This window comes from Haliotis rubra, unplaced genomic scaffold, assembly GCF_003918875.1.
Source record: "Haliotis rubra isolate DU_JTF1 unplaced genomic scaffold, ASM391887v1 Scf577, whole genome shotgun sequence".
NCBI classification, from domain to species: Eukaryota; Metazoa; Mollusca; class Gastropoda; order Lepetellida; family Haliotidae; genus Haliotis; species Haliotis rubra.
This window is the reverse complement of record NW_025767276.1, coordinates 373,471-386,485: the sequence shown is the minus strand read 5'-3', so window position 1 is coordinate 386,485 and position 13,015 is coordinate 373,471. Positions and strand designations below refer to the sequence as shown.

Sequence of the window (13,015 nt, the reverse complement as noted above, 5' to 3'; positions counted from 1 at the left end):
ACAAATTCTAAGAAATATGTGATTAAATTTAAAGTACGTCATAGCTGCATCTAGCATAGCCTATTCCAAAGTCACCCCGCTCAAACGTTTCTGAAAAGTGAGAAGCGTAAGTCGCAAAGCCCTCAATTCCAGTAAATTATTTTAATATGGTACTGGACATGGAACTCTTGATCCTTCGATACTTATATAGATATGTCGTTGTTACAGACAAAACTCAATGTCTTGTTTTATTGATACCTGTGTGTCTGCCTGCCTGTCTGCTAATGACAATATTCAATACACAGCTGCTATCACTGACCACATGCAATTTGAACTTAACACCAATCAGGCTATACGCCATAAACAAAATGCATTGATTTATGGCCCGAGTTCGGTCTCTGTCACATTATGTAATTAAACAGACAGGCAGGTGTGATACTTGAACACATGACATGTTATGATGTCTGTTGATTGCAAAATGTTATACACAAAAAATGAGCATGTATTTACAAAACCCAACATCTCTCTATATATATGCACACAATTAGCCGTGAAGGCATCTGTAAATGAACCAGCCATTACACTTGAGTGCACACCCACCCGCTCTGACTGGGTTCGGTATCCCGGCTGCTTCGTTTCTTGGGAAGTAAATCCAAGTACACAATATTGCACTTCTGATTTGCGATTATACGCTTATAATTTTGTTTATATGTTTTTTCTTATAACCAGCAATGTATATTATATGTCATGAATAAGTGATAATTGTGTTTTAATTATGTTTGATTTTTGGGTTGCATGTGACCTTCAAGCTGAGCAGATCATTTAGAGAGGCAGTTATAAATGAACCAAATGAGCCAGGTAAACAGTTACAATATAGATGATTTTGGTGTCTATACTTCCTTACAATAATTTTGTTCTTTGGAAAGCTATAAAAACTATCATTGAACATTCATTGTCTTCTTGTTCTTGTATTAAATGATGATCTGATAATCAAAGTTGTGGAATGAAAAATGGCGCCCATCTTAATTTGGTAAAATGTTGCCTTTGAAATACTATCTCTCTTCTCTTGACGTAGTCAACCTTATTATTTGATCAACATGAATACCACCAACCATATCTGAGACCAAAAAGTCGAAATCTGGTTGAAAATTGTCGTATTTTGCCTCATTTGACATTTGTTTATAATATGATATGGTGGCCATCTTGGGTTTCCTTCAGCGAAATGAATATGTTTTCTAGCCTATTACATCATCCAGTCTAGAGATGTTATGATGAAAGTCAAACATGGAGACTACTTTGGATTCTTTCCAGGTTTGAGATCAAAATGCAAGAAATTTTATCAAAACCTTGCTGTTTTGGGAAAACTGGCAGCCATCTTGGATTTCGGAGGCAATAATATTTTGCTACATAGCATAAACAAAACCTTAATTAACACATTGAGACACAAATACATTGAAAATCTCAGAGAAATTCTGTTTTTAGGAGCTGAAAAAAAGACCGTGTAATACAAATGGCATTCTCTTCCCACAGAGGTTACTCCTGTCATATCTTCCTACGTAACCTCTGTTCTAATACGGCCATATTTCCCGGTTCTCGTAAAATCCCCTAGCGGCAAAAGATCGCAACACGAATTATCTCCCCTTCTTTCTATCCAATCAGAACACGTGTTACATCGACTTAGATTCAACTTGACTAACACAAGCAAATGTGGGGCCACAAATATCCCCCATCTGCCGGGGACTTGTGTTGATGTTACACACAAGACGTTTAATGGCTAGCTTGTCCGTTGTCAACGAGGGCGATGGAGACGCCACTGATCCGCCATAACATGACTGAGTTCTGTCTAGAAGAAACGTTTGCGCATCGCGCAGGGGAAGAGGTTTAGTTTTCTCGAAGCATACGGAAATTACCGAGGCCTTGCGAATGGTCACTTTTGAAACAACGTCGCTGATTGCACAACTAAATCTGATTGCCTCCAATCACGAGTCTTGAACGCTCACACCATGAAAGGGCCGTATTAGAACAGAGGTTATGTAGGAAGATATGACAGGAGTAACCTCTGTGGGAAGAGAATGTACAAATGGCGGCCATCTTGAAAAATGGCGGCCATCTTGGAATTTTGAGTGGCCAACGTTATTTTTTCAGTAAGCGTACCAAAGTGAACATGCATGCAAATGTTGTTGCTTGTATCACAAGTGAACGATTTTTCCATTATCTGCCCTACTACATATATGCACGTTTTGTATACAGAGGAACCGAACTCCTTGGTACCCGAGAAACGATAGCGCCTTATCTGGGTGTCGACGTAACCCCACTGCCGCTTCACGTGCCATAAGACATTGGAAAACAATTGATGTCATCCGAGCTCGACACAATGGAGTTCGATTGCATTAGTATACATACACACATTTAAAACAAAAATGAAAATACATTCACGGTTAAATGAATGATGGATGAGGTGGGTGTTACGTTATACATAAACGGTCGAAAAGGTTGTTTCTGGACGAATGTGTTTTCAGTATTGTTTGTTTCACGTCGCACTTTGTCGTGTAACGCCGCACTCAGCAATATTAATTCCAGCTATATGGCGACGGTCCGTAAACAATAGAGGCTGGACCAGACAATCCAATGATCAACAGCACGAGCATCGGTCTACGCAATTTGGATATGGTGACCTATGTCAACCAGGTCAGCGAGCCTGACCACCTAATTTCATTAATATGTTGTACTGCAAGTCTACTGGGGTATATTAAGAGGTCACTGTTAGTGGGAAGTTACGATAAAACAGGTGATGAACGGTCTTTGCATGTGTGAAACCTGCGTACATGGACATTGTGTTGCCAAAAAGTAACACACCGGATCACTAATCAGCGGATCCTGACACGACTAAGGGAGGTTAGTCTGTCGTACAGACCCTGAATCAAATATATCCAAGAAAGCCCACGCAAGTCTCGAAAATGTGGCAAGTCTAGATTTCCTCAGATTCAGTCTCAGGGCTCCTTTTCATTATTTTTATTTTTTACTATGATCTTGTTTCAGTAAAATATGTTCATTTCAGAGACTAGTTGTTAGTCTAAAAGGATAGACTGCGAGCCCAATGGATCGCGCGTGACCTCAAGATTCTCACAGCATAGGCTGCCTAATACATTTGTTTGTGTCATGAAATGTTAGCATCTTGTATTGTAATTTTTCTGAATTTAGGAAATAGTTGGGGGTTTTAAATTCTGCCTACCAAGGTTGTTTAGTTTGGATTCCTTGATAAAACACTGCTTGGAAAATACCTGTATCTTTTTATTGTTCAAACTGATGAAATTATGGGTCTCTTGTGTGAGTGAGGTATTTTACGCCACCTTTGAACATCAGTCTGTGGTGTAATAATCTGTGGCTTATCACCGAGCGAAGGGAAATCATAGATTCAGAATATCTGCCCCAACCCGAGCGCGACAAGGCGATAACAACAAACTAAGCTGGCTGGGGTGTTCAGAGGGATCTCTTGATAAAATATCGTTCACCACCTATGACCATGCACGCACAAACAAAGCGTTCGCTCGTCAAGCTGAAGACCCGGGTTCGATCCCCACATGGGTACAATGTGTGAAGCCTATTTCTAGTGTCCCCCGCCGTGATATTGCTAAAAGTGGCGTAAAACTAAACTACCCAACTCACTCATTCACTCACTGTTCCAGCAAAAGAAGCAAACAGACTCCATTGTAGCTCCCGGATTCTTGGACAACACGGGCGATGGGATAGTCTAGTGGTTAAAGCGTTCGCTCGTCACTCTGAAGACCCGGGTTCGATTCCCCACACGGGCACACGTGTGTGAAGCTCATTTCTGGTGTCCCCCGCCGTGATATTGCTGGAATATTGTTAAAACCATACTATCATTCACTTGAACAGGGCAAAACATTAGCACACACTCCTCCTCTTTCAGCACTTCGTCGCCTGAAAACCAGAGTGTTCTATGTCACTTAAACCTAATTTGGAGATAATGGACTCCAAACATTGAAATACGACCTTCATACCATTTATTTAAGATTGTCAAGTCAGATTTACACATAAGGAAGAAAACAGTGTTCTTAAGCATTCAAAACCTTAATTTGGACAAATTGCATAGGCATAAATGACTATTTGGCATTTTTGTGTGGAGATGGAACAGTCACTTTACATGAAAGTGGACTTTTGTTAAAACCAAAGTGTTCCAAGTGCATATTCTAGGAGAAAATGGACCTTAATGTTGATGTAATTGAACCATTACTATATTTGAAGGTGTTTACAGTGAATTTCAGCTTACATATATCACATTGACTGTGAAAAATTATGAACATTCCTCGCATAATCTAAAATAGGGTCTCTGTATTCCACGGAACCTGTTCCACCCCTCAAGTATTTTTGTAGTGGACTAGTAGTAGGCCTTCTGTTTAAAAGAAACCACCATTTTCAAAGACAAAACAAGAGCATCTTTAAAGAACATTATTTATTTGTCAAAGTATCAACATCACAACAGAAAAAGTCTTGGCTGTAAATTAGAGAACTGGGAGAACCGCACACTCAAGAAATAGACTACATTAATGTATATACCGATTTGTTACACCTAGGGTTTGAAATCATCGCGAGAATAAAAACCGTTTGTACACCAGTGCGAATATCACTTCATATGTAAGAATTCCCGTATAACATTAGTTCTTCGCTGAGATATTACTGGCACCCGTGGAGATCCGGGTTAGAATTAGTCTTCAGCAACCCATGCTTGTCGTAAGAGGCAGCTAACGGGATCGGGTGGTCGGGTTCATCGTATCCCAACAACGTAGATCAATGCTCATGCTCTTGATCACCGAATTGTCTGGTCCAGACTCGATTATTTTCAGACCGCCGTTTATAAGATGGAATATTGTTAAGTGCGGCGTTAAACAACAAACAAATATTACAGGAAGGTTTGCTAAAAGTGAGGAAAAATTAACCTAACTCACTCACTGGCATTCGCCCTTGCCCGGGAAATAGTGGATTTGTGAGATTCGTTTGTATAAAGCCAGTACAACCTTCGTATAATAACCTCCACATTTTGTCTCTGCGTGCCCCGAGTGATCGTGTCATAGAGTTATCTTTGTTTATGCAGAGCAGAAAATTACGCATATATATGCGGGTGTATAAGAGCTTTTGCCTTTCAGCGTCACATTGCGATAAGCTGGTTCAGAGACCATATACCGGTATATGGTCTCTGGCTGGTTAAACTGCGATCGTAATCACCGCTCCCTGATAACTGTCATATATAATCCACTGATTATATCTGAACAGTTTAGACACGCCTTGTGAACATGTGGAGAGACAAGTTTGATTATTTGCTGGTGCGACCCGGTAATATTCTTCCGGGATGTTACGACATCATATGGTTTACGACAACCGCAAATTGGCTGAACGCAGTTGTTGCTGGTGCGTTTTTATGAAATTTACTAGCGCTCATATAATTGAGAATTTGTGCAGTGTAAAATAAACAACCGTGAATTTCCGTGAGCTGTTTTCCTATTTCTCTTCGTGACATTATCTGTTGACTACGACAAATGACATGCCAAACGCATACAAATGCATTTTAGGAAACGTTAAATTAGCTGGTTAATCGGTTTCCGAAGCTACGCCTGTGCTTCAAATGTGTATAGCTCTATGATCATGATAATACGTGATATGATAAATGTTATAATATATAAATCAGAAAACAACTTGAAATCCGGCGTTTTCACGTTTTCGATTCACACGACAGCCTCCATAACATGTCTAATCGATAGGGACGTCAAGCTAGCCTTATGAAGAAAGACACGACTTTTGAAATGCTCCTTCATACGTGTAAACTGATGTTATTGCAAAAGCTTGCAATTATTTAAAATGTTTTGAAAATTCATGCAGTGTGTAACAGCAAAGTCTCTACATGTTAACATGACATTATTTCTGTACATGATTGTTCACTAATGTTTTTCAAACAAAAAAGAAATAACTAGATTTTTAAGTTCCAGATTTTACACAAACAATATATACACTGAAAACAAATACCGATAACCATGACTGTGTTCAGTTTACTATAAGATACATGAGCAATTCATCAATAGAGTTACTGCATAGACAATAACCATGAGTTACTGACAAATGCAAGAAATCTTGAACTAAGCTGTGTAATAAGTATCGAAGGCATAATCCTGGTTGAATGTTTTTGAACTGGCGGGAATATTACAAGCAATGTTACATAGTGCACATGTTTGTTGTGCCACCAGCCCCATATTTTAATTTTTATAAATATATTAAACTTGAAACAGGTTATAAGTTTTCTTCAGATGGAAATGATAGTTTCAGATTGAAATCACTTTAGAATACATGTGTACAAAAAATATATATAACGATTCACTCGCGATATTCGTACATGTACATATTTATTTACGATTTTTTAAGGGAGCATGTTTTACTTGAACCCTTGTACTTTTGGAAAGTGAGATATGCAAGGATTGAATATGTACTAGCATTGCCATTTTGGCATCCCCTGCCATGATATTGCTGGAATATTGCTAAAAGCGGTGTAAAACTAAACTCACTCACAATTATTTTTTGTTATGTTTTTATCGCTGCTCATCAGTCCTGCCAAAGAATGCAGATCTTTGCAATATGATGATTTTAAGGTACATGTATTATATTCTGCGTCTGATTAACAGTGGCGGGAAGACAGTGTGAGGAACAAGTCCAGGATGAGTGACCCAGACTTTGAGGAGCAGCTTCGCCAGGAGCAGCTGGAGAAGGAGAAGAATGACGTGGACCGAGGGACATACACGGATCAGGATGGAACCGTGATGGAGTGGGATGCACAGAAGAAGGCATGGTTTCCCAAGGTTAGTGGATCAGGGTTGATAGCCTTGTGGTTAAAGCGTCGATTGTCAATGACCCGGGCTCGATTCCCCACATGGGTACAATGTGTGAAGCCCATTTCTGGTGTCCCCGCCATGATATTGCTGGAATATTGCTAAAAGCGGCGTAAAACCACACACACTGCTAAAGGAAAACATTGATGGATGTCAACTTCTTTAGTAAAGGAAAATGTTTCGGAGTTTAATCTTACTCTTTTATTGCCTGATGAACACATGGAACAGATATAATGGAAATAATTACCAGGGGCCTTGTAATGTCCTTTTCAAGCATTTATTCATTTTAAGCAGGTTATAGAGGATGATTTTGACAGAATCTGTCGTATAGCCTGTAACAGACATTAAAAAACCCAGTGTTAATCTTTTCGAGGCTTGGTGATGAGAAAATACATTCCAACTGTCATACACTAAGGTCTGAAATTAATTAAACTGATTCAGCTATACTGTTTTATTCTGTTCCCAGATTGATGCTGACTTCATTGCCCAGTATCAACTGAATTATGGGGGACCACCCACTGAGAATGCAGAGGATGGAAAGAAGGATGATGATGGGAAGACAGAAGAAGAAAAGAGGAAGGAATATGAGAAATATTGTCAGGACTACCATAATTACTACTCCCACTATTACAACCAACAAAGTGGGGAGAACGGCAACGATGGTGAGGAGCGAAAAGAAGGGGGATCAAGTGATGGCCAAGGGGGAGACAACACTTCCAAGGGAGAGAACTCTAAGGATCCAACCAATCACTATGATGACTATTTTGAATATTATAAGTATTACTATGGAGAAGATTATGACCAGGGAGAGAGTGGAGAAGGAGAGAAGGAAGACGAAAAAGGGGAAGAAAAGAAGGAATCAGAGACAGAAAAACAAAAGGCAGGAGAGAAGAGAAAAGAAGGTAGGTAGTACAGTCAGTTGTAATGTTTTGTATTATTTTGTCACAGCAACAATGACCTCTGCTTTCCACCTTGCAGATACAGCAGATGGCATTACTTCTAAACTGCTGACATCCATTCTTTAGATTTATGTGTGTTGGATGCGCATTTGTTTTTTGCATGAAACCCTGCTTGTATATCTGAACTGTTTGTACTGTTTTACGTACAGGCTGGTTTGAGCATGACAGTGAGAGGAGTGCACATGTGTACGTATCCAACCTGCCGCTGGACATCACGGACGAGGAGTACAAGGAACTGATGAGCAAGTGTGGACTCATCATGCACGACCCCATCACCAGGAAACCCAAGCTGAAGCTGTACCGGGATCAGAACAAGGACCCAAAGGGGGATGGGCTCTGCTGCTACATCAAGGTCAGGGTCAGATGTCTGAGGGTGGTGGGGTGTGTGTGGGATCTACCTTGGTTTTAGACTACCAGGGCCCCGTTCCTATAGAAAGTCTATGTTAAAGTATGGGAGTTACGATCATCTTTGCGCTACGATCGCTTTGAGGAACGGGGCCCTGGTCTCAAGTTCCATGTGATCTCGTGTGGGGTTCGATGTGGTGTGGTGTGGTGTGTGGTGCGATGTGGTGTGTGATGCGATGTGGTGCCCATTGTCTCAACTGTCAGCCTCTTTTCTGTACTGAGGCCTAAAAAAAATGTTGTGGTTCCGATTACCCGACCGACCCTTGAATTCTGGTGCCGACCCTATGTTTTAAAGCAGTATAAATAAAATAAGCTTTCAGATACCACTGCATTTTCCCGGAACCGACGGACACCAGTCATTCTGATAACGAAAGTTGACATGATGGCCGAAAGCTTTTACCGAAACTGACGGACATCGGTCATTCTGATAGAGAAAGTTGACATGAAGGCCATAAGCTTGATTGAATAAACAATTACACATTGATAAATGTGTTATTAAAGTAGAAAAAACCCTATTTTTTCGCATTTATATCTACAATTTATGTAGTTAATATGTGAAAGTGTGAAATATCTGCTAAACTTAGTGCGGCATAACTACAGTCTCAGTGGTAGAGAGATAGGAAACGTAGAAAAAGGAATTTACTGAGGAGAGATTAGTGCAGAAGTGAGCAATGCAGTTTTTTTCTAAGTCGAAAGCGACTTATTTCAAACAGACCATGGCTTTATGCAAATTAGTAGTGCAATGATATTGTATTACCAAAGGAAACTTTTTAAATGCCCATTTTGAAATTAAAATTAGTTTCATCATAAACGATAGCTGACGTAAAAAATAATAACTTAAAGACTGAAAATATTAAGGATGTAGCTACCATTGAGTCTCACTATCACTATAAAAAGAAACAGGTAGGAGGGGTCATCTCAAAAGTAAAACCAGGACGGGTGTCACAGTTGGGGTCGGGCTGGGGGATAGAGATATCAGCTGAGATAAGATAATTCTTTAGGGGAATTAAACTGGGGAAGTAAATGGCATGTCATAACAATTTACAAATAATATCCAGTCCTGTCGATCTTCTGGTGGTCATGTCACCTATATATTTTGAGTCGTTTAATACAATGGCTAATTTAAGCTTTTCTATAGGTATCATACTCTTTTTACTTATCTCAACATAAGCTTTATGAAAGAAACACATGTAAGATGTTAATCAATAGATGAGACATATACAACGCACATGAGAAAGCACAATATATCTTTGAGACGACCCCTTGTGCCTGTATGCAGCACATGCATTTCATGCCAGGTGAGTCGACGGTCCGTCGTCATACCTGGCTGTGCGACCTAATTGCCATCTATAGTCTGATATATTGTTTTCAGCAGATATTTATATTTTTCTGTTTTGCCTGATTTTACGAGTAAACATGCTTTTCTGGATATCCTATTACGCATCCTACTGAACGCTCAGTTAGGCCCATGTGGGTTATTTCGACATATCCTATTTGCAATTGTGTAAATTTTAGGGATTCAGAGTAACAGCCTAAAACAGTTTTTCTGTTTACAAACACTTGCTTCTTAAAAAAATGGGGCGGTGGGGTAGCCTAGTGGTTAAAGCGTTCGCTCATCACGCCAAAGACCCGGGTTTCGATTCCCCACATGGGTACAATGTGTAAAGCCCATTTCTGGTGTCCCCTGCCATGATATAGCTGGAATATTGTTAAAAGCGGCGTAAAACTGAACTCACTCACTCACTCTTAAATAAATGTAAAAAAAAGTTTAAAAATCCTACCTACCTACCCTAAATTTTAAAGAGGTGTAATCGGAAGCACAACATTTGTTTTATTTGACCTGACTAGGAGTGTGAACCTGACTTATAACAGGAATGTCTAGGTCCGTTAGGGTTGTGATACAATTTGCTCACATCATCAAAAAGGAAAATTTCTGAAAACTGAAGTAATTGATTAAAAAGATTAAAAAGTATAAGTCTCAGTAAGTTGAAACATTGTTATGATGTCATTTTCAACGAAAAGAGAAAAAATCAAACCCTCATTCAAAAGGCATCATTCTTCATTGCCTTAACAACAAATATTTAATTTAAATAATAATTGTTTCTCTTTGGAAGAGAAATGACAAGTGGCAATTTTAGTTATGGCACTTGCTTGGTCCTATTTAAACATTTCTAATTGTTTAAGTGAGTGAGTGAGTGAGTTTAGATTTACGCCACACTCAGCAATATTCAAGCAATATGCCGCGGTCTGTAAATAATCGAGTCTGGACCAGACAATCCAGTGATCAACAGCATGAGCATCGATCTGCGCAATTGGGAACTGAAGGCATGTAGTAGTTATATAATGATGGTTCTGGACCACTTCCTCTTATAGGCTTATTTCTACGTGAATTCGACTTCGGTCAATGTACAGCGAGCTCGCCAGTATAACATAGTGATTTTCAACCAAGCAGAGACATCAGGGTTTTGATCAAATGTACAGCCGGAGTATTTTGGTCAGCCAGCCTAGACCCATTTTGCTAGTGTGCACGGCGTACTTGGTTTTGTTTATCAAGTTCGGGGCGAGTTTTTCCACCTGAGCCAGTGTGTTCTCGCCCAACAAGTCTCGCTGATAGTCGGACATCCAGTCTCGATCAACCATCAATCGTTCGGGAGCCTGCGGATAACTGTTGTGAGCAGCGTGCAATGCCGCGGGATAGTCCATGTCCATTTCAAAGAGGTAGCCTATCTCGAAGTTGTCGTGGATGGCCATAATGTTCTTCGGATTAAAATGCTCGCTATTAACCCACTTGAATCCACCCGTAGGCAAATACTGGCTCATAGCCCAGCCGTACCGGTTGTTGGCGTTGAGATACAGGAGGTGGTTGGTGGGCTTGTTCGAATTGTGTTTTTTCACGTACGGATTGTTGGCTTTCGCGTACCGTTTGGAGAACATGGAAATCCCGCCGCTCATGCCTTTCTCGACAAACAGGTGCATGTCGTAATCTGTGAGCAATTCCAGTTTAACTCAAGAGCACATCCCACAAGAGACCGGGGCTGGTGTAGTACCAGGCAGGATCGAGTCCATACTGTTTCAAACACATTGTTCTAAAGGTCTTGAACACGTCGGCCAGCAGGAGCACATCCGTTTTCAAGTACAGGTCGTGGTAGTCGCCCAGATTCTTGCAACCCAGTTTCTCCCACACGTTCTGGGTGTGGTTGTAAACGAGATATGGGATTCGGTTAAGTTGCTGTAAAATCGGTCGATGGGAAGTAATCGGGTCTCGTCGAACTTGGTCCAATTGTCCATGTTCTCGTACGGGTACACGCCCTTTTTTGAGCAGCAGAGGCCTTGTTGCCTCATGGGTGTATCCATGGGTGATTGCGAAGGTATCGTTGGCCTTGACCAAACTGTCGAGCGACGACAGGAGGAACTGAGCCCTATCGATAAATCTCAGACCTTTGAGAGAGAAGGAGATGTATTTCTCCATGTTGTTGGGGATGCATTTGATATCACCGCCGACCTTCGAGATGGCCTGCATGATCAAGTGAGCGTCGTACCCTCTCAAATTATGGAACACCACGGGGATGTTGATTTTTTGGGCACGCGTTGCACATTTTAAGTTGCACGCGTTGTGAGTGGCGCCTCGGTATCGACCGGTGATGTGACAATGATCACTCACCGAATCACCGTTCAGGGATCCTCGACATATGTGACAATATCTAGCTCGTCGATGAGCAAACTCATCCTCCGGCGTCATATCCATGGAGAAAGGTCATATCCATGGAGAAAGGATCCGACAAAGCTTCCCTGATGTTTCTCTCTTTGCGTTGTAAGAACGTGAGAAACGTTTCGCTCGCGCCGGGACCTCGGTAAATCACCTGTGGTTCCGTTTTTCCATCGCATCGGACGACCACGTACCCAAACCCACAGGCTTGGTGTTCTTGTGTTTTGTATGTGTAACTTTTTTTTCCGGGGATGGTGCGACGGTTTTCACCTGTTTGATGAGAGCTTCGAAGTCGTCGTAGATGACGTAGACACGGGCATTTGATATTGGTGGTTGATGAATTTTAAGATGTTTTTATTTTCTCGAGGCATATCGATTCTGATCGCCGTCCCTCCCACGCCTCGACAATCCTCCCGGTGCGATTCTAATAAATCAGCGTTAGAATACCCATGCAGACACCGTTCGCAGAAATGTTTCTTTCTGGCCTGTTTGGATTGGTCGTACAACAATCGGCTCAGACTTTTAATCGCTGCGTAGTGGTACTTGCCGTCTTTTTCAACGAGAAAAAAATTGATTCTGCGCATGGTTTTATTACTCACAGAGCTTATCCTGTGCACAATAACCCTATTGCCTTCGTGGCCGAAGACGTTTTGTTTTCCACTCGAGCAATTTGGGAGATGGGGGTAGGCATGTCTATACCCGTAAAGTCGAGACTGGATTCCTCGATCGAGGGATAGCTGGAAAGTCTATCGGGATGATGGGTCGCTGGATATACGGCGGCTATTACCGCCACCGGTAAACAATCATCGCCTTTATTTTTAGGGTTAGCGATAGCCTTTTTATTCTTAAAGTACGGAGGCAAGTCTATGTATGATCGGCATTTGAACGGCATGTTATGTGTTGATTTTGTCTACCACCCATCCAGAGTCCATGTGGGTATATTTTTTTTGGGAACAAGGCGTCGATGGAGGATTCAATCGATTCTGGTTGAGTTAGGACTTCCTGTTTGCCTCTGAAATAGGGCACGTTGGACTCGGTACTGCCGTCATTTTCATCGTCAGTTCGTATTTGAT

At 41.1% G+C, this 13,015-nt stretch overlaps 1 protein-coding gene across 2 annotated transcripts in view; it reads left to right on the top strand.

The window, feature by feature from the left end:
* The first annotated feature begins 5,370 nt into the window (after positions 1 to 5,370).
* Positions 5,371 to 13,015, top strand: part of LOC124254589 (HIV Tat-specific factor 1-like) — a 61,536-nt gene continuing 53,891 nt past the window's right edge. The window contains exons 1-4 of one of the 2 annotated variants that reach the window (XM_046688421.1): positions 5,371 to 5,406; positions 6,669 to 6,842; positions 7,339 to 7,774; positions 7,981 to 8,183. In XM_046688421.1, coding sequence (XP_046544377.1) covers positions 6,702 to 6,842; positions 7,339 to 7,774; positions 7,981 to 8,183 — 780 coding nt within the window. In that variant the 5' untranslated portion in view covers positions 5,371 to 5,406; positions 6,669 to 6,701. Of the gene's footprint in view, positions 5,484 to 6,668; positions 6,843 to 7,338; positions 7,775 to 7,980; positions 8,184 to 13,015 lie in introns of both variants that reach the window. The other variant, XM_046688420.1, reaches the window with a different exon arrangement.